Below are 21,713 nucleotides of genomic sequence, written 5' to 3'. Positions count from 1 at the left end.
ATTTCCCTCTGGATATGTAGCACTAACTTTTTGCTTTGACAGTTTCCACTCCAGACATGCCAGTGACAAGGCAAATAATCTTTTGACAGGTAATTTTTTTCTCCCTCAATTTTCTGCAGTCACAGGTTTTCTTTTCTCAGGATATTACGTGTGAAGGATAAACTATTTAGTAACTCGTTTTTCTTCTGTGAAACTTTGGAAGGCGTCTTTGGGGCCATAATGTTGAGGATGTTTGCTATCCAGGCATGAATGTCATCAAGTAGTTTCTGTCTAGTTTCAGATCAGTTATGGCGTTAGGACATTTCAAGTTTTCAAGGCACATGTCCAACTTCATCTCCTTCCAGAGTCTGATTGATTTTTGGGGGTCTTTGATTGATTTTAGTAATTGCAATGCTTGAGTGAGCTTCCAAAAGTGATGGAGAAGTATGCATTAAGGAGATGATGTAACCCCTCTATATATAGCATTAATAAGTCTCAGTGTTTGGAAGACTGGTGCTGAACATCTCGCAGAGAGCTCATAGCTGTATGAGCTCCCGGGCCAGATCCCATCCCATCCACCCACATTCACACCTGGACAGATGGGTTGTTATTTTATCATTTTTTTCCTGTATCTTTACTCAGGCAGGGTCTACTTCAGTGTGCATAGAGGCATGTGTGTTCAGTGATATTGGATGTCACTGAATCGATTTAACTCATGGTTGATCCCCCATGCTGTGCACCTTAAAGACCATTAAGTTGAACCATATGTAGCCTCAATGTGCAGATAGAATGAGTCCTTAATTTAAGCCATGACTCGGGGTTTGCACTAGACCTGGTGTACAGTGGAAGAAATGGATAAACAAGCTGGTGCTACAGAAAATTCAAGGTTCTTAAAATGTCCCAGGTGATTAAATGCACACTTTGGGCCTCATTACGAATGTGGCGGAAAGGCAACAACAGCGCCGGTAGTGCTACCGGCGCCGTTGTTACCTCTCCGCCACGTTACGAGTTCTGCTTGCCGGTGCCAGACTGCTTGGTCTGACCAGGCGTGCAGACCGGCACCCGCGAGCAGAACTCGTGATTGCACCGGCACCGGTATTAACAGTGCCGGTGCAACCATGCTCCCGACCCCCATTGTGCCCTATGGGGCAGAATGGGGATTGGGAGGCCGGCCATACTGGCACCCGCAAATGGGAAATTACCGGCCCATTCATCTCATAATGGGCCGGTAATGGCCCATTCGCGGGTGCCGGACCGGTAGGGAGTTTGGCAGTAGCCGTGCCCTTAAAAAGGGCACAGCTACCCCAAACACTTAATGAGGCCCTTTGAGTCTGAAAGACTGTGAGTCTGCAAGGGGGGACAGCAGCTACTGTATTGCTGGTGGTGAGGCCTGTCCCCAGCAGACTGTTGCTCTCTTGCAGGTAAGTACAAGACATAAGAAAGGACTGACGGTTGGTGCACAGGGGTAGGATGACGAAAAGGTGTTCCTGAAGTGCATGGCGTGGATACTGATGGTGAGTGCGGAGCTGCCTTCTTTAGGTGCTAGCGGTAGTACTTCACTGAGCCAGTGTCTGCTGATGCAGGTTGAAGCTGCTCGAGGTGTCTAGGTTTTGTGGGGATGTGAGGCGTCGGGAGTAGACACTGAGGCTGCCGATGATGTGGCCTTCTGACTTGTCCCTGGCCAGCATCTTGTTAGGCCAGCGGATCGACGGGGTTTTCTCTCCCCACCAGCATTTCCCAAAACAGTATCCAGGCTGCACGGTAGGTCATGAACACACACCAGCTGTAGACATAATGCACATCACGTGATCCTGTTTTGTGCTTCTGCACATTTGACTTTTTAGAGTTTGTTATTCCCGTCCCCTTAGTCACCTCATCTCTAATGATGATGCTTCGTGCAAGCAAGCTGAACATTGAAAATTCACTTTTCTCTCCCTGAAAGATGCCCTTTAAAGTTGGAGGAGTAGATGAAAGTAGCCACCAGTGTGCACTGGGTCCAGCTTTCAGGGGGCCGGTCTTTAGAACATATTTGAGACATTTACACAAGAGAAGTGACCCAGGGGCATGCCAAAGCATTTTTGTAATTCGGGAAACCTGGACTATTACCTGGTATGAGTTATAAGCTATCCTTTTAGATGCTGTTCTTCCATGCCCCTACACTTAAAGCAGATCAATGAGATGAACACACAGTGCTATGTATCAGCTCCTTATTGGCAAGCAGACCAACAAGGTATATGTGCAGTAAAACAGAATGGTAAAAGAAATAGCACAAATGCAAGTGCTGAAAAGCCAATGGGAAACAGTAAAGAGGGAAGTTATGGACAGAAAGGAAAAGTGCTAACTAGTGCTTTAATGTATGGTCACACAAGACACTGGTCCAGGACATGTCACTAATTGGTCTGGGTTTAACAAAGCACGTTTTAATGATCCCAAGTAGTGGAGTTATCTGTGAAGTGCCTAGTACATAGATTCCATTAGTTCAGCCACACTAAAAATAAAAAATAAAAACTATCGGATCATTTCTCAAGGGTCTATGGATTACATTAAAGAGCATAAGGAGAAAAATAAATAGAAGACAATCCTAGCTCTCCTTTCGACATATTGTCGGGTACTAGCTTACTAGCTTAGTAAACGTAATCAGTACAACAGGGGAAAAGCACACCATTATTTTAAATAAATTACACCCTGGTGAGAAACTCAATGGAAAAGAGAGTGCTCTACAGAGGCGGTCACTCCAAAGCTGAAGAAAATAACTCAATATCAGAACAAAATCTTAAAAGGGGGTAGCTCATGTAACAGAACTTCCAATACGACACACATCTAAGAATCAATCTGCCTTGCCCAGCCAGGCTAACCGCCACCAGCCAGGCATTGTTATAATTCTGCTACCAATAAAGAGAAACCTTTGGAAGCAGAGAAGAGTAAAGATGAGACTAGCCCCACAAAAACAAGTAAACCATAATACGTTCAAGATAACCAATTGTAATAAATACCAGTTTCATTAATGTCCAAAAGGAGGGAACCCTCTCCTGCAATCTTTGCGTTAGATCACATCTTTATCAGTTTTCGGAAACTGCTGAAAACCTCTGTTTGAATAAGAGCTCCTGGTTCTATTTTGGTAGTTACTTTTTCCACTCTGCTAAATCGAAAGAATTATTTTTCTCATCTGCGCCCAGATGCATTTCTGCTAGGCTCCTAAGGGATATGTGCTTTTACAAATGTTCAAATCACATAAAATAAAATCAGCCATGAGGTGAATTGAGTATGATCCAATGGTCCCCACCACAGCACTGGGGATAGTGACACTGGTACTCCTCCCCTTACTTGACCTCTAAAAATGCCCCCAAACATGGCCATGATAGTTTCCATAACTCACTTTTCAGACGAGTCACCAATTTTCATCCAACAGGGAGAAGCCAGCAAAATTATCCAAATAGAATCAAAGCAGGAATCTGTCACAGCAGCCTGTAGATGGACCACGGTACAAGTGCCAGACCCATCATTATTCCTTGTTAGATTGCCCATCAGTGTGCGCCCATGAACAGTAAAGATCCAAAATGTTGGACCAGCATATTCAATGCTTGGTCTATGGGGTAGGTCAGACTGGGTCAAGCCAAGGGGAAACACCTGTTGGTTCACCAACTCAACATTCGCATGGCCACAGTATACCCTATCCACAGATGCAACCCATAGTATGGAGACTAGCCGAGGGGATAGGGTGCAGGGTCCGATTTAAATGGAAGGGTGATGATCAGTGTTTGTGTTTGGAGCAGCACATAATTGAATCAGAGAGAGCGGAATGTATATGAGGAAGAGATTCAGAGAATGGTGCAGGTGATGAAGGGGTTTGAGGGGAAGAAGGAACGAGAGGGAAAGTTCTGGAAAGATCTGAAGCTACAGTAAGAATAGGTGTTAAGAGTGATGTGAAGGAGGAGGTGATGGTGTGAAAAATATGCAGCCACATGAGAAGAAAGTGAGGAAGAGAGAAGCAAAGTAACAGGAGGATAGGTGGAAAGATCTGCAGGTGCAGCAGGCAGATGGGAAGAGAGAAGTAAATGTACAGATTTAGAGGCTGGAGCTTTCTGAGGAGGGAAGAGAAGGTGTACGAGGAGGCGTTGCAAGCCTAGAAAGCAAAGAGAGTGGCTGAACTGCAGAAGAAGAGGCAGCAGGATTGAAGAGTGAACACATTCAAGGAGGAGGAGGAAAGACCCAAAGTGACCTTAGTGACTCTGCCAAATGTCAAAGAGAGTACCATTCAGGACGGAGATAGCAGCTGTAAGAGGGAAGGAGAAGTGAGGACAGAAGGGGGTTCTGGTATCCCTTGGGGCACAGGGCCAGTTACAGCCAGACAACCTCTCGTGCCTGTCTCTACCACCTCTTCAATATTCGCAATGTCCGCTCCTCTCTCACCTTCCATGCTACTAAACTTTTAATCTCCTCCCTTATCTTCTCCGGCCCCTTCTATTGCTCCTCTTTACTCTTTGGACTACCTGTTTCTCATCTTGCCCCCCTCAAATCTATCTACCACTCAGCCGTCCGTACCCTCTGTCTCCTTGCCTTCCATGACTCAATTTCTTCTTTGCTTTCCTTCCTTGGCTGGCTTCCCTTTCACTCCAAACTTAAATTTCATTTCCTCTGTCTAGTCTTTAAATCTCTCCATCTCTCCATGATCTTGCTCCCCCTTATCTCTCCTCTCTCCTCTCTTTCTACACTCCTTCCCGCTCCCTTCATTCAGCTCACCACTTCCTTCTCACGTCCCTCCTTCCCCATGTGCCTCTTCCCGTTTCCGCTCCTTTCAGCTCCTAATCCCCCTGCATTGGAACTCCTTACCTCTCTCTATCCGCTCTATAACTACCTTTTCCTCCTCCGCACCTCCCTGAAATCTCTCCTTCTCCATTCCCTGCCATGAAACCTTCCCCACCTCTCACTCTCTCTCCTTCCATCGAATCTTCACTATGATCCTCTATTCCCTCCTCCTTCCCCTTATCCTCCCTCACTTTCACACTTTTACCCCTTCTGTTTCCCTCCTCCTTCCCTTCTTCACCCCTTCCCTCGTCCCTCACAGATTAATTGCTCTAATTACTGTTTTATTGGTTTGATTCATGATTGTAAATTGCTTCTACTGTTATAATGTTCTATGTATTCTGTTGTTATAATGTAAAGCGCTTTGGATTAAAGCGCTATATAAACACAATAAATACAAATACAAATGCAAACATCCAAATACTAGTTGTCTCTGTGGAGTGGGAAGGAGTGTGTGGCAGAATGGTGAGGAGATTAGCTCCCAAGGGATAGAGCTAAAAGGTAGAATCAGATATCCAGGCACGAGTGGGTGGAAATTCAGCAAAGAGAAAAATGAGACAGGCTAGGACGAGCAGATCTGGCCCCAGTGACAGGGATGCACTATAGCGTCCAGCCCAGCACCTGAATAGCTCCTAGGCTTATCTCACCACTGGAAGATATTGTGGATACTACAGAGACACATTTGGATTTTCGGCAACAGTGCTGACCTCAACTGAAGAATTGACTGAATAGACGTACTGCAAATCACCAAACAAGCCTCATTCAATATTATTTTTGTATTTGTTATTTATTAGGTATATTTTAGTAAAACATTACTTTTCATACCGTATCATTACATCATCACTTTCACAGAATCAAAAATATAATTGTTTCACAATGAAATAATAAAAGCTTACAAATATAATAGACATTTCCAATGAATTGATCTACTAATTCAGTCAAAGTCTCATTATACATGAGCCCTGAACGTCGCGTAATCATTTGTCCATTATTTCCTTCACTATATTGCATAATATTCTCAGAGCAATAATTATCGGAATGGTATTTGCCTGTACACCTTTCCCCCAGAAAGACGTAGTCTCAGTGGTGTCAACATTATGTACCATTTTACCCAATCATTTGCATCTTTCATCTTTTAGTTTTATACATTCAGTAAGTATTGTTTTGTAAATCTGTAAAAAAAGAAGGTTGGGCCTGATTCACAGAGAGTTTTCCAATGGGTTTGCGCCATTATAAAAGGTTTCTGTGAACCAGGCCCTTTGTGTCTAAGTATGTACTGTCTTGAGAAGGTATGGAAATGACATATTCTAAACTTTTTGATACATATTTATGTTAATTAACAAATATGTATTGTTTACTTAAAGTATCTGACTTTCTGATACGTAATATGCAAAAGAAAATTTGTATTCCAAAATGTAGAACAATAAGTACTTGTTATCTTCAAGGCACACATGAACAAAGGTTAACTTGCTTGGCTCCTGTATGAATAATCAATATTAATAGTTATATGTAAGCCACCAATCTGACAAAGACCCTCAATAGCAGGATTCATGATACAAAAGTTAACATATAAAGTGATTTGGGAATTTCAAATAGACATAACCTATATAGGAATAAGGGAATACCAGACCAAATATCATAAATGTATGCCAAAATACAAGAAAGTGCTGAAAATGATTATAATATATGAAACTGTGAGGAACCAATCTGTATGTATAAAAGTCAAAATGTGTCTGTGGGTTTGTGGAGGGAGGTGTGGCCTTGTGGGTTTGTGGCTTGGCGAAGCCTTGTTCCTTATACAATTTCCACACTGTTTCACTAATCTGCACCACATTTTGCATAGTTACCTGTCAGGGCCCTTCGGACATTATTGGCTACTTGATATTTGGACACACCACCCTTTTTCTTAGATTTCAGCAAAAGTTAAAAAGAAGTATTTGGCCTGCCGACAAATCTGTAAACCATGTTCACTGGGAAGGGAAACAAAAAATGTATGAGAGGCAAATGGACCTGAGAGGCGAAGGTGAAGGCAGGTGGCATTCCAGAAGTTTCAAAAGTTTTGCTGCATCAGGTGAAATTACTTTTCCAGAGGATTTTTGTGAGATGGTGCCTGCTGACGAAGTGGTAAACCATACTCACCGGGAAGGGAAACAAAAATGTTTGTTTCTAAACAAGCTTTACAATGCCATAAACCGTATTCACCACGAAAAGAAACAAAAACTTGATTTTAAAAAAAATGATTTTCTACAATGTTAATAGCAATGGCGTATATGTCTTACATCTTCTGGCCCACAATAGACATAGCGGATCCTTTTGCTGAATGTATGGTGGTGAAACAGATATGTCAAAGGCATTTTACAAGCTCTAATGTAGTCATATTAACTGGCGGTCGATGGTAGCAGCTGAAAAATGGTGCAAGTACCTCGGAATCTAATAGCAGTGCCTGGCACATTCCTTATACCTATACACAAGCTTTGGCTGTTGGCTTTGCTAATGCTTGTCTTTAGCATGACGTCAGTGTTTATAATCAGTGGTTGAAGGCAGACCTGGTTAAGACATGTTTATTACACCAGTAGCTGTTAACAGCTCCAATTAAGTCATTAACATTCAGAAGATTGCTTTGAAAGAACACTGGCACGCACTTCCAGTGCAACCTTTGATGGTAATACTTGATTAAAGAAAGCTCAAAGAGTTCCCATTAGTGGGCTTTTGGAAGGGGAGGGGCAGGACCTGGGTGGGAATGGCCACAGGGATTAGCATGAGCTTGATGTTTGTGGATTTGTATGGCGAAGTAGATGCAGAGATCAAATGTCCTAATCTCCCACCCCCATCCGCCCTGACGTACAGCCCTGACGGCATCTCTGCCTACATTCTATTTTGATGTGGGTGGAAGTGCTCTGGGGAAATATGGAATCCGCCTCCTTTTCGTAGATTTGAATATCAGATGAATCTCATAGGAATCCATGCATGTGCCTTCCGCCATGTATCTAAAGGACTGGAGCCACTAAGGGTTCTTTGCATTCTTAGGTATAAGAATGCATAAACACCTGGAATTCTGTCTTTTATTTTCACTTTGAAATGCAAACAATCAACATTGCCCAGACGGGACTGCATCCAATGAAATGCTACCCACTCAATTTTCTGGAGTGCGGGGAGAATAAAAAAGAAACCTACCCACCGCTCTGCCATGGGCACTCTGATGCACTAGAAATGAACAGGAGCACGTGGGCATCATTACAGCTCGAGAGGTGTTCTCTCGAGTAGTCAGACCCAATGACAGCATTACCTCTGGTTCTTTGGTGGGGTTAGTGGCTTTTCCTGGAATACCAATAGAGGTTATCTAGAAAATACACTTGTTTTTTTTAATATCCATTTCCAACCTCCTATTGAAGGTGGAAACGGATAGTGTGCAGTAGTGCTTCATGCGAGTAGTGTGCACTGTATTTTGAATGCACAAAAGGGTAAACTGAATCCCTTTCATTCATTATATTGGGAAGGTGGTGGCATGGAGGGAATCAAAGGTGCCCACATTACAATGGCCCCATTCAAACAGTCTATTTGCCCTGCATTGAAGAGAAGCACGTACTTGCGTCTACTGTACTGGAAGGATGTGTAAGATTTCTGGGGACTTTTTACAATGTTTACGCCAATCTTGGGGCTGAGGTAAAAAAAAAAAAAAGGATTTTCAGGGTGAAATATGGATGTAAAGACTTGCCTGCACTAAGGTGTGTACTACAACATGAGCTATACCGCAATTGTCACCTGTTTTAGCATTACCTACAAGAGTGCAATGAGGCACCATAGTCTGAAAGAGTCCCTGGAGGGCTCTCAAAGAACAACAAGATGCCAAAAGGCCATGGGTATGTTTTTTTTTTTTAAAAAACCTTCCCAGTTCACTCCAAACCAAGTATTTTGATACGTCTAGCACATGTTGCAGTTCAACCTAGCCAAACTTATTTTGACCAAATTTCCAAAACTATTCAGAGAGGCGACCGATTCTCATCTCATGTTATTCAAGGGATTTAAAGAGTATCTCAAGCATTTTGTCCACGACTAACTGTACCGCTTGCATGATTCAATTTTGTTCATGGTTTTGTTCATTGCAGATTCAGCATTTCCTATTACATTTTTGGCAAGGAATGCCTGATCACCTTCTACCATTACTAGAAAATCCAGTCATCATCGATATCTTCTGTGTCTGCGACTCTATTCTCTATAAGGTATGTAGGCTACTAACATTGCTATGGTATATGCATTGTCCATCAGAGGACTTCAAAGAATCTGCCTTTCAATATTTTGACTCTTTAAATCAAACACGACTTAAACATCTGCATTAATCAGTGTTCTTAGAACGTAGGTATGTACGTGTGAAGGTTGGCTCACAAATCTAGCTGGATTTGGCCAAAAAGGGTGTCTGTGTGACTCTTCAAAGAAAATCATTTGTGCTGTTGACCTTTTGCTCCATCCGGAAACACAATACACTATTGGGGGTCAGGCAGGACAACTTTGATAAATCTTGAAAAGTTTCTTTGAAGGGTAGTCAGTAATGTGAGAGCGCAATCCAACCTAGAACGTACTGGGGGTTTCCCCCTGACAAATGTTTTAAAATAATGTGTTGGGTAAAACGCCAAACAATGTACAAACCGTTTTGTAGGGTAACACATGAGATGCAACATCACTATCACTACATAGGAGGATGCCTCTGCCCACAATATATGCCATTACCGCCACTGTATAACACGTGTGTGACACTGGTGTCCACACTATATGTAAACCGTGCCACTATGACATGTTTTACTGCCTTGGATGCCACTCTTTTTATAATCTTTGCCACTATAAATCACATCCAGAATACTGTTGGTTGGAATATGTTTTTCCTTACTTTCTTCTCCCTCTTTTTTCCCTTCTCTACTTGATATTCTTGTTTCCTCATCTCTCTTTTATTCCTCCCTCTTCGTCTGCTAAAATTGATTATTTTTACCTTGGATTTTATATGACTGTGTTTCTTTAAAAAGTAATTTTTCCTTTTGTATTTGTGAAAGTTTCTCATGTATATTACTTGAGACACAAAACACAATAAAGAAAGAAAATACTGTTGCCCCTCACCAATCTATGTCAGCGTTGCCACTTTAAATCATACATGGCAGCAAGGGACAATACGCTTCAACTGCCGGCTTCCTGCCACAAACTTTAAACCAGCCACCTTGCAGCTCCCTGACATGCACTGGAACATTATCCAGTGCGGGCTGATTTGGCAGAATTGCGAAGCAAAATGGGGCAGGGCTTAGCCCCCTTTTGTTCTGTTCTCCTATCTGCACCACTTCACAGATGGAGAGGGAAGAACAGGCAAGATTGGTCCAGGGAACCAGTGGCATTCCCCTAAATCACAGTCATCCTCTCCCTCCCGCAGTGGTTGTCATTGTTTAGAAATGATTTACTCCAGGAGTTTGTCATTAAATATCACTTCAACCCTTCCAATTTTCTGAAGCAACCATTTTGTGAGGCATTTCATAATTAAGTCTAAACATTAATTAAACCAAAGTTGTGCCTTATTTCCTGAATTGTAAAGCTCTAAACAAGTCATGCTACAGTGGTACAGATTACTTTGTTTCTTTGTTACCTACTTGTAGCATTAACCGCACCATCGATGCATTTTTTAATCATTGTCCAGCATCATATCAAACTACCATTGACCCAACCTTTATTAGTAGGGCTAAAAAAACTTCTAACTCATGATACTCTTCGGTACTAAAATTCCTGAAAATAATTTATATCAAAAATGTAAAATTATGGGAGCAATCAAAGGATGTTTCCCACCTTTTTGACGTATAAGAAGCCCTCTTACTGTATAAAAAAAGATATAATAAACCCAAAAACGAAATTATCCTCTTTTCATTTTTAAAGTTAAAACATCCGTAAAGGCTTACCATTTTTTTAAACTTTGGATCCTTGCGGGATGGTCGATGTTGTTCTGCAACCTTATGGTTCATTTTCCTTTATGGACGTTTCTGACGATGAAGTTGCCCTCTTGTACAGGTGCAGACATGCTCTTCCTGCTTTGTTGCATGAACCAAAGCCTCAATTTATACCAAATACAACCCACTACTTGTTTATCTATAGTCTAAAGAAGGAAGCATTCTTGCCGGTTTAACAACTGTCCTCATTACCCCACTTAAAAACTTGATCCACGTGTACTGGCCAACTACCGACCCATAGCCAGTATTTCCTGGATAGCCAAGAGCCTTGAAAATTCTGCACTGCAACAGTTGATGAAGGTGGTGGAGAGTAAACACATTTTAGATCCACCTCAATCAGGCTTTCACCACATCACAGCATAGAAACCGGCTTAGTCTCTTTATGCACTATCTCCTTCCGCATTCTGAACAGAGCTATTTATCACTTTTGCTTATTTGGGACCTTTCAGAGGACCACTCAATTCCATTATCACAATTTTCACACATTGTTGGAGTACATGATAGTTCATTGGAATGGCTCTGCAGTTTCTCCTCTGGTAGATCACAGACAGTAAAATATAGTCCTGTTATTTTGGCCTCTTTCCCAACCAGCTTTGGAGTTCCCCAGTGCTCTTCTCTCTTGCCCCTCATGTTCAACAATTAAGTGCTGTCCATGATGAACATCATCCACTATTTGTAAGATTCAGTTTCACTCATAGGCAGATGACACTCAATCGTTTTCTAAGGTTTGTGGTCCCAATAAGACCTTTGATCAACTCCAAACATGTTTGAAACAAATCAGAATATGGCTGTCACTTCATTATCTTCAACTAAATCCTTCAAAAACTGAACTCCTGCTCCTGGGACCTAAACATCTAGTCAAAGACCACCTGAGATATCCCACACCTCCTAAACTGTTTGTTCTTTTTACAACGTATGAAAGCGACGTAACCAATCTTGTTGTCATCTGGGACCTTGAAATGACACTCACTGATTAAACAAATCAATTCAACAGTTAAAGCTTATTTTCTTCGAATTCCAATGTTAAAGCACGTATTGCCTTATCTCCCCCACTCTCACCAGGCTACTCTAGTGGGTGCACTAGTCAACTCGTGCTAATGTGTTATTTGAAGGACTGCCAAAATACTTGATACATCAACTCCAATCATGGCAAAATGCGGCACCACAGCATTTTCTAAAGCTTCCATGGTGTTCTTCCATCTCTACAGCATTCTTTGCATTAATTCTTTGCATTAGATACCAATATGCCACTGTGTCACATTTAAAAAACCTTTTCTGGCTTTTAAGTGCTAACATGCCCTAGTACTTTCTCACCACCCTAAACATTTTCTGGGGCAAAAATGCAGCGGCAAAACACCCGTGTCGAAGAAAGGACGCTATACCAGCAAGAGACCAGATGGTGGAAAGATAGTGGACAGGACTGTGCAGGTGGCCAGATACCAGAAACAGCAGATGTTCAGGGCAAATACTCATCCTGTGCCTGTGGGGTGCACATTGTCCTGGTTGAACCTTCCAACAATAAACTCAAATCCCACAAACGGGGGTGTGGGGTGTGGGTGGGGGGGGGTGGGTTGTGGGTATTTTTCAAACGCAAACCTCAGACCAATTTCTGGAAAACTCATAGTGGCTGGTAATACTCCAGACAGTGTCAGTCTATTAAAGCGAGCGAATGGGACACATACCTTCCCGTGACATCTGTGAAGAGGAGTGACATAAGGCGATAATCCCAGAGCACATGCTGTGGGAGAGGCACAGACACGCTTGATCTTTCTGGGAGGGGAAAAAGAGATTCAGGGATCCAGTCAGTGTCTATCTCTTGAAATAAGTTGATGAGACTTGTACTATTGTGTGACACCTGGGAGAGAGCGTGCAAGGAGCAGGAATGACAGAGGGCAGCTTGTGGGAGAGGCATGCAGGCTTGGTATTGCTGTGTGGGACCACTAGACATTCAGGACTGTGGTAATATATCTGTCATTGTCCATCTCGTTAGATGAGTAGATGAGACATGTGTCATTGGGAGACAACTGAGAGGAAGGGCATGGGGACATGTCAGACAAAGGCTTGCGCAAGAGTCCCACTCGCATGAATTTGATGGGAGAAGCAGCGATTCACGTGGATATGAGACACATCAGTCACTGGGTGTCATAATAAATCTGCTGGTCTGGAAAAAGTGGCAGTTAAAGTGCCGGTAATTCTGTGACTGGCACCTTTCCTGGTGTAGTAAATCAAGCGATGCGAGCTAGAAAAGTCCTCTTTTTTAGGGGGCTGCGTGGCTGAGGACAAAATGCAAACGATTATGAACAGGCGTGCCACTAAATACAGCTACCCGCCTACACACATGCTAGGTGTGACTAGTTGCACCAAGTGTTAACAAATCATGTTGGTTTATAGATCCGAACAGGAAAGAGGGATAGAGATAAACATATTTTAATCAGTACATGAGAAAACTCGACATGTTAAAAAAACCAACAATGCATTTCGTTTACACAAAACATAAACATATGGTTTGAAAATCAGCGTTTATCCTAACCAGAAAGACAACAACTGCAAACATCATTTTTAAACAGTGTTGTGAGGTGAGTACAAGTGTGGTATTGACAATTCATATATCCTCAATGGTTGCTATTATTTGTCCTTGACTCTGTCGACACAGAGAAATGTGTTTCTGGGTTCCAGCGGATGCTGTTGGAAAGAAAAACTCTCTAGCTGACATTAGATTGCTATGAGACGTATGCTGGACCCTTCTTCAGGACAATACTTTGTAGGGCCACAGGATAAATCTCAGGGGCACAATGATAATGCTAAAAACCAAAAACACAGAAAACGTGTTAGTGGTACCTTAAAAACTAGTTGAAAATCTCTATAGGTGTACACGTGCAACTGTTAGCACTAACCTTGCAATTGCTTTGTAGCTGTGTGTGGCATCGGATTTGGTGACCATGTAGACCGAATTCGATAGTAGTAACTGTGGGAAATCACAGTTAGAATGACTGAAATGGAAAAATAAATTTTAGCTGTTTGTTGAACAACATTTATTTGTATTTTAATTATTACATTATGTGCGAAAAACTGCACAAACCCTAAGTGAGCAGCTTGGGCTATTGAATTTTAATTCTTCGTGGACTATCCGTTTATTTTAGTGATAGTCCTATGATTAAGAAATTGAAAAAGGCCTACATATTGACATGCAGAGTTTTACAAACATGCTGGTAACGATTATTACCTTCGTGCCCAGGCCAAGGTGTGCCTGTTCGTTGATGTCGATCGACACGGTGTTGGCCGAAATGGTGCGGCTAATACAGAGTGCGCCGTGTGGCTATTTCTTTAAAGAGAAAAGGAAAAGCCGGTAAATGCCTTGAAGCGCTAGTGTGAGGCCTGGTGAAAGTGTGAATGTTCTGTCCTCTTACCTATTCGGAAACCAGAATGAAATGCCGAAGGATTGCAGGCTGTCACAGTGCCGAGTGCTGAGTGAAACACTGGAAGATACAGATTGGGTGAGGCCATATTTGAATGCTTGAGGACTAGACCGTGAGTGTACTACCAGAATGGATTATATTGGACGCCATCTTGGATAACCAAAAGGCGGATGCTGGCGGAACTGAAGTAGTCATGTACCTGGATCCCTCTATGAGGGTAGACTGCATAATTTATTTTTAGCAGACTAGGCGACATGGGAAATGTTGAAATGGTCACACTGACACAAAATAGTTGGTTACATGTGTGGATGGCGCCTGTGTCCAAACAAAAGAGGTGAATCATTTGTGAAGGAATAGACTCCATTCTATCCCGATGTTTAAGCCAGCTTGGACTGTATTTAATTGATAAATCCATTTTTGCTCAAGCTGTCTTAATTTTCGGTCTCTATCTCCCCCGCGGGGATGTGGTGGTACTGTTTGAAGTATAACCCACTGGATGTCTTTGACAGTATGTTTGGCTTTGACAAAATGAGCCACTAGTGGTTTTTCAGGCACTGCGTTCTTTACACATGAACGATGTTCGCAGATCCTTTGTTTCCTGGTGTGTCACCTGCCACTCTGAATCTCTGATGTGCTCTCCAAGCAGAATCAGATGAGTCTAACTCTTGCACAAGATTCCCTCAAGGATTCTAGGCTCTGCACACTCCTTCAAAGTTTACCCATGTCTCAATCACTCACCTCAGGAGACAGGCATTGACTGATTTGTCACTCATCACCCTGAATCTCTGCTACTCGCTCTCCCAACAAAATCAGGCATGTGTGCTTTTCTCACAAGCCGCTCTCAGGGATTCCTGGCTCCTGACACGCCTCCTCCTGGGTGTCACTTGATGGCATGTATCTCATCTACTTGCTTTCAGAAAACTCAGGTGTATGTGTCTCTCCCACAAGCTGCTCACAGCGATTAATGGCTCCTTCAACTCTTCTCCCCAGGTGCCAAAGCATGGCATGTATCTCATCCACTTGCATCCAGAAATGGGCACTGACTGATATGTTACCTGCTGCACTCAATCTCTGCTTCTCCCTCCCAACAAAAATTCTGGTCTGCGTGCTGATGTCGTGTTCACTTACTTCAAGAGACCTATACCGACTGTCATATCACCTTTCACGCTGAAACTCTGCTTCTCCCTCCTGGCAAAATTAGGCAAGTATTAACCTGCCAAAAGCAGTCCTCTGGGATTCCCAACGCCTCCTTCTCCTCCATTCAAGTGGAACCCTATGGCATGTGCCGAATCCACTCACGTTAAAAAAGAAAAGACAGTTGCAATCATTACAAGTTTTCTGGTATCCCACCGGTTATTCTGGCAGAATCCTGGCAAACTGAGGCCTTACCTACCGTTTCCACCACCTGAGATCCTGGCAGTATCAGGATATTGCATTGCTGGTACATTCGGCACCGGTATTAACACCAGCAGTGTTTTGCCAGTGGGGGGCCTGTTTTACCTCCATCACCAGCTACGAGACAGATATCTCTTAAAGTATCTTGTGGTAGAGGCACACATACCTGATTTGTTTGCACAGGAGAAGTTAAGATTCAGGGAGGTTGATGACACGGCAGTCAGCAACAGTCTCTTGAAGCAAGTTGGTTACATGGACCATCGGGTGGCAGATGGGAAAACAGTGGGAGGAGGTAGTGATCCCTGAGGGCAGTTTGTGGGAGAGGCACGTAGGCCTGAATAAGCTGGGTGGGAGCAGCAGTGAATCAGGGCCTCGGGTGATATATCAGTCAGTGTCCATCTCTTTAAAAAGTGGTTGAGACATGTACAATTGGGAGATAACTGGGTTTGACGTTTGGAAAGAGTTCGGAATCCCTGAGAGCAGTTTTGGCAGGTTCACAGGAAGGTTCAGCTTTTGCTGGGAGGGAGCATCAGAGATTCTGAGTGAAAGGTGACATACCAGCCAGAGTCCTTCTCTTGAAGTGACTGGACGAGATTGCAATCAGGGAAACTAGGAGGAAGAGCATGTGTAGACAGGATTTCATGAAAGCGGCTTTTGTGAGAGTAATTCTCAACTGGTTTTGCTGGCTGGGAGCAGGCGAAATTCAGGGCAGAAGATGATTTTCCAGTAAGTAACAAATAGACAAGACACATGCAATCACATGACACGTTTTCAAGAGGAGCATGAAGAGTCTGGAATCCCTGAGGTCAGTCTATGGGAGAGGCATGCAGACCTGACCTTTACTAGAAGGAAGCAGCAGAGATTTAGTGCAGCAGGTGACATACCAGTCAATGCCAGTTTCTGAAAGCGAGTTGCTGAGATACATGCCATTGGGTGACACCCAGGAGGAAGAGTGGGAGGAACCAGCAAGCCCTGGGAGCAGCTTGTGAGAGAAGCATGCATGTGTGATTTTGCTGGGAGGGAGCTGCAGAGAATAAGGGTGGTGACTGATAAACCAGTCAATGTCCATATCTTAGAGTGAGTGGATGTGTCATGTGCCGTTGGGTGACATGTGGAAGCAGGAATGGAATGTGAGGACCCTAGGATTGCTGAGGGGGTATTCTAGCAGTGTTAGACTTATCTGATTTTACTTGGAGGAAGCAGAATGATTAAGGGGGCAGGGGACACACCTGTCAGTTATGCCTTGAAGCAATTGGGTGAGATGCATACCATGACGTGATACCTCGGAGGAGGAGTGGGTGGAGCCGCAAATGTCTTAGGGCAGTTCATGGAAGAGAACATCCTAGCCTGATTTTGCTTGGAGCGAGCATCAGAGATTCAGAGTGGTGGGTAACACACAGTCAGTTTCGTTCTCTTAATGCGAGTGGACAAGACACATGCTATCCTGTGACACCCGGGGAGAAGTTTGAGAAAAGTTGATAACCCGTAAAAGCAGCTTGCAGGAGCAAAGAGGCACACACACATACTTTTTCTGGGAGGAGCAGTGAAGATTCAGGCCACTGGATGACACTCGAAATCAGTGGCTGTCCATTGAAGCAAATTGACAAGACATGTACCATTGTGTGACCCCTGGGACCTGGAGTGGAAGGGGGTGGGAATCACTAAGGGAAGCCCGTAGGAGAGGATTGCAGGCCTGATATTGCAGGATGGAAGCAGCAGAGATCCGGGGTGTAGGTGACACACCAGTCATTATCCTATCACCGAAACAAGTGGAATAGACAGGTCACACCTGGAAAAAGGAGTGGGAGGAGTAAGAATATCCTGAGCCCCATTTTACTGGAGGGGGCAACTGGGATTAAGTGCAGTGGGCGAAACTCACATCAGTTTCGGTCCCTTGAAGTGAGTTGATGAGACACATGACATAGTGTGACACCTGGGAGGAGGAGTGGAAGAGCTGGTAATCCCTGGTATCTGCGTGTGGGAGAGTCACACCTACTTGATTTTGGTGGGAATGAGCAGCAGATGTTCAGGATGGTGGGTGACAAACCAGTCAATGTTCATCTCTTTAAGTGAGTGGATAAGACAAATGCCACCCGTTGAAACGTAGCATGAGAAGTGGTGATGATCCAGAAATCCCAGAGGGTGGCTCATTGAAGAGACAAACACACCTAATTTTTGCTTGGTGGGGGACACATTGAAATAGTGTGGAGGGTCACACCAGTCAATTGCGGTCTGTTGAAAAGTGTGCAAGAGACACGTTCCATCAGGTGGCACCTTGGAGAAGAAACATGAGGAGCCATAGGGAATATCTCAGGGCTGCCTATAGAAGAGGATTGCATGCCTGATATTGCTGAGTGGCAGCAGCAGAAATTCAGTGATTGTGGGTGATACATCAGTAAGTGGCCATCTTTTGATGTGAGTTGATGAGACGTGCCATCATGTTCCTGCTGGGAAGAGGCGTGGGAGGCCCTTTGAATTGTTCAGTCAAGCCTCTGAGAGAGTCATGCTTGCCTGATTTTCCTGAGAGGCAGCTACAGAGATTTAGGAAAGTGGTCTGTTTCTTGAAATTAGTGGACCAGGTATGTGCTCTTGGGTGAAAGTTAGTAGCATAAGTGGGAAGAACTGGGCATCGCAGAGAGCAGCTTGTGGAAGAGGCACCAACACCTGACTTCGCTGGGAGTGAGCATCAGAGACTCAAGATGGCATCTGAGACACCAGCGAGTGTGCATGTCTTGAAGCAAAAAGATGAGGCATGTGTCACAGGGTGACACCAGGTAGGAATAACGGGAGGAATTGGGAAACCTTAAGGGAAGCGTGTGGGACAGTCTGATGTCGATGGGAGGGATCAGCAGACGTTCCGTACCAGTCTGTCTCTGTAAGCGAGTGGTGAGGCACATGCCATCAGTTGACACCTCAGAGGAGTACCTTGATGAGCTGGAAATCCCTGAGGGCAGCTTTTGTGAGAGGGATGTAATGCTTATGTTGATGGCAGTAAGCAGCAGAGATTCCAGGCAATGAGTGACACACGAGGCATGGTCTATCTCTTTAAGAGCGTGAATGAGACATTTGCCATTAGTGAAAAACACTTCTAAGTAGCTCGAAAATTCAGTCATCTCTGAGTGCAGCCTGTGGGTAAGGCACGCATACCTGATTTTGCAGGGAGGCTTGCATTCAGGGTAGTAGGTGAAACATCTGTCAGTGTCCATTTCTTATAGCGAGTGGTTGAGATACATACCATCGGGTGACACTTGGAGGAGGAGTGGAAGGAGCCAGGATCCCTGGTGGCAGCTTGTGGGAAAAGCATACGTGTCTGATTTTACTGTGAGAACACAGCAGAGAACAGGGTTGTGGGCGACTCACCAGTGGCCCTCATTACAACCCCGGCGCTAAACCATGGCGCTATTAGCACCATGGTTGGTGCCGGTGTTGTAACGAGTCCGCCCTGGTGGAATGGTGAAATACCGCCCCATTCCAAGGTTGGCGGGCCGGTAATTCCCCATGCCGCCATGGCCCTTCCCATTTTTGCCCCATAGGGCTCAATGGGACAGGGGAAGGCGCTTATTACGGCACCGTAAATTAAAAGCAGGCATTAAAGTGCCACCCGCAAAGGGACCTCGTAATCAGGCGTTAAGGGTTTAACGCGCCGACACCTTTTACGGCACCGTTAACCCCTTAACGCCTGGGTTGTAATGAGGGCCATTGTCCATCTCTTTAAGCATGTGGATTAGACACGTGCCATTGGGTGACGCACCATAGGAGTAGCTGGAGCTTAACACCAGGGAGTAGGAATGGAAGGAGATGGGCATATCTGGTGGAAGCTTGTGGTAGAGTCATGCATACCTGATTTTGAAGTGAGGGAGCAGTAAGCTTTTAGAGTGGCCAGTGACACACCAGTCAGTGTCCATTTCTTGAAGTGAATGGATGTGGCACATGCCATCATGTGACATCTGGAAGGGTAAATGGGAGAAGCTAGGAATCCCTGAGGACTGATTGTGCATGGATGGTGGAGCTGAAATCCTTGCTGGCGTTGGGGGGGACACCAGTCATTGTCTATATTTTGAAGGGAGTGGTTGAGACATGTGCAATAGGGTCAGACCGCAGAGGAGTTGGGGAATGTTTCTTGAATCCCTGAGGGCATCTTGTGTAAGAGTCCTGGTGACATTCGCAGCAGAGATTCAGGGTTAGGTTATGTTATGTTACTTGGCATTTATTAGCGCCTTATGTATCATTGGTATGATCTCAAAGCACAGGTTGAATGCCCTCGGGAACCGCAGTTCAGTCAGTAGAGAGAGAGAGAGTCTGGTATGGTGCGTGGGTGCACCGGATATGTGTGCAGCTGGTGTGGTTGTTGCATGAAAGCTGCTTCTTAGCGGTAGGTGTGGTACTGAGGAAATCAGATAGATGTGTTCAGTCTGGAGGATGGACACCCAGACTGAGTTCTGGCTGCATTAGGCCTGAAGAGATGCTTAAGCTAGCCAGAATGTGCTCACCAAGATGTGTTTTATTAGGATGATGTGGAGTTTGTGGGGTCATGTTATTATGAGAACAGCTAGACCGAATGTGTCATAGTACAGCTGTGTTCTAGTTGAATGATGGCGTATAGGAGAGAGTAAGCGTAGTAGTTTGATATGGTGGTTATCAGTAAAGTGCCTGTGATCAAGCACGAGAGCAGGACAGGGGGCATACATTAGGCACAATTTCTACGTTCAACAGTACCACAGTTACATTATTAGGCATGAGTCTAGATTCAGCATTTAGCATAGCGATGATGTTAGGCACAGTTTATAATTCAAACTTTGGCAGAGTGATGCTATTAGGCACATTTTCTAAGTTCAACTATATCATAATTACGCTATTAGGCACAAATTCTTGATTCAGCATTTAGCTCAGTGATTATATTAGGCATACTTTCTTAATTCAGTCTTTGGGAGTGATGTTAAATTAGGCATACTGTCGAATTCACTATACAACGGTTACACTATTAAGCATACTTTCTAAGTTCAAACTTTGGCACAGTGACGCTATTAGGCATACTTTCTAAGTTCAAACTTTGGCACAGAGACGTTGTTAGGCACACTTTCTAAATTAAATTGTACTACAGTGATGCTATTAGGCACACTTTCTAGATTGAACTTTAGCACAGTGATGTTAATTAGGCACATTTTCTAAGTTCAACTATATCATAATTACGCTATTAGGCACAATTTCTAGATTCAGCGTTTAGCTCAGTGATGATATTAGGCATACTTTCTAAATTCAGTCTTTGGCAGTGATGCTATTAGGCACACTTTCTAGATGCAACTTTAGCACAGTGATGTTAAATTAGGCAATACTTTCTAAATTCACGATACAATGGTTACGCTATTAGGCATACTTTCTAAGTTCAAACTTTGGCACAGAGACGCTAATAGGCACACTTTCTAAATTCAACTATGCCACAGTTACGCAATTAGGCATACTTTCTAAGTTCAACTATGTCATAATTACGCTATTGGGCACAATTTCTAGATTCAGCATTTAACCCGGTGATGCTATTAGGCACACTTTCGAGATGCAACTTTAGCACAGTGATGTTATCTAGGCACACTTTCTAAAGTGAACTATACAACAGTTACCCTGTTTTTAAATTTAACTATACCACAGTTACTATACCATTGTTACGTTATTTCTAAATTCAACTATACCACAGCTACGCTACTAGGCACACTCTCCAAGTTCAAACGGTGGCAGAGTGACGCCATTAGGCACATTTTCTAAGTTAAAGTATACTACATTGATGCTATTAGGCACACTTTCTAGATTCAACTTTAGCACAGTGATGTTAATTAGGCAGACTATGAAAATCAACTATACCACATATTTGCGATTAGGCACACTTTGTAAAATCAACTATACCACAGTTACGCTATTAGGCACATTTTCTAAGTTAAAGTATACTACAGTGGTGCTATTAGGCGCACTTTCAAAGTTTAACTATACAACTTTATTTTTTTAAAATGTTTTTATATAAGTAAGAGTGGTAGGGCTTTCTGGCTTGAAGTGATTGCTTCAGTCCGCACCCTTGCCACACTTACGTTTTGGTCGGAGCTGGTTGACGGCAGGCTATAGGCTTCTTGCTTCTCCTGCGGATACCTGCAGATACGAT

General features: G+C 43.6%; 1 protein-coding gene across 1 annotated transcript in view; it reads left to right on the top strand.

The window, feature by feature from the left end:
- The window catches only part of RFX6 (regulatory factor X6), a 491,384-nt gene that overhangs the window by 318,807 nt on the left and 150,864 nt on the right, over window positions 1–21,713 (top strand). The window contains exon 9 of the mRNA XM_069605240.1: window positions 8,889–9,002. Within this exon, the coding sequence (XP_069461341.1) occupies window positions 8,889–9,002 (114 nt within the window). The remainder of the gene's footprint in view (window positions 1–8,888; window positions 9,003–21,713) is intronic.

Source organism: Ambystoma mexicanum, chromosome 4p (genome assembly GCF_040938575.1).
Source record: "Ambystoma mexicanum isolate Mex_15411 chromosome 4p, UKY_AmexF1_1, whole genome shotgun sequence".
In the NCBI taxonomy this organism is placed as follows: Eukaryota; Metazoa; Chordata; class Amphibia; order Caudata; family Ambystomatidae; genus Ambystoma; species Ambystoma mexicanum.
The sequence above is the reverse complement of the archived record's forward strand: the minus strand, read 5'-3'. Positions and strand labels throughout refer to the sequence as shown.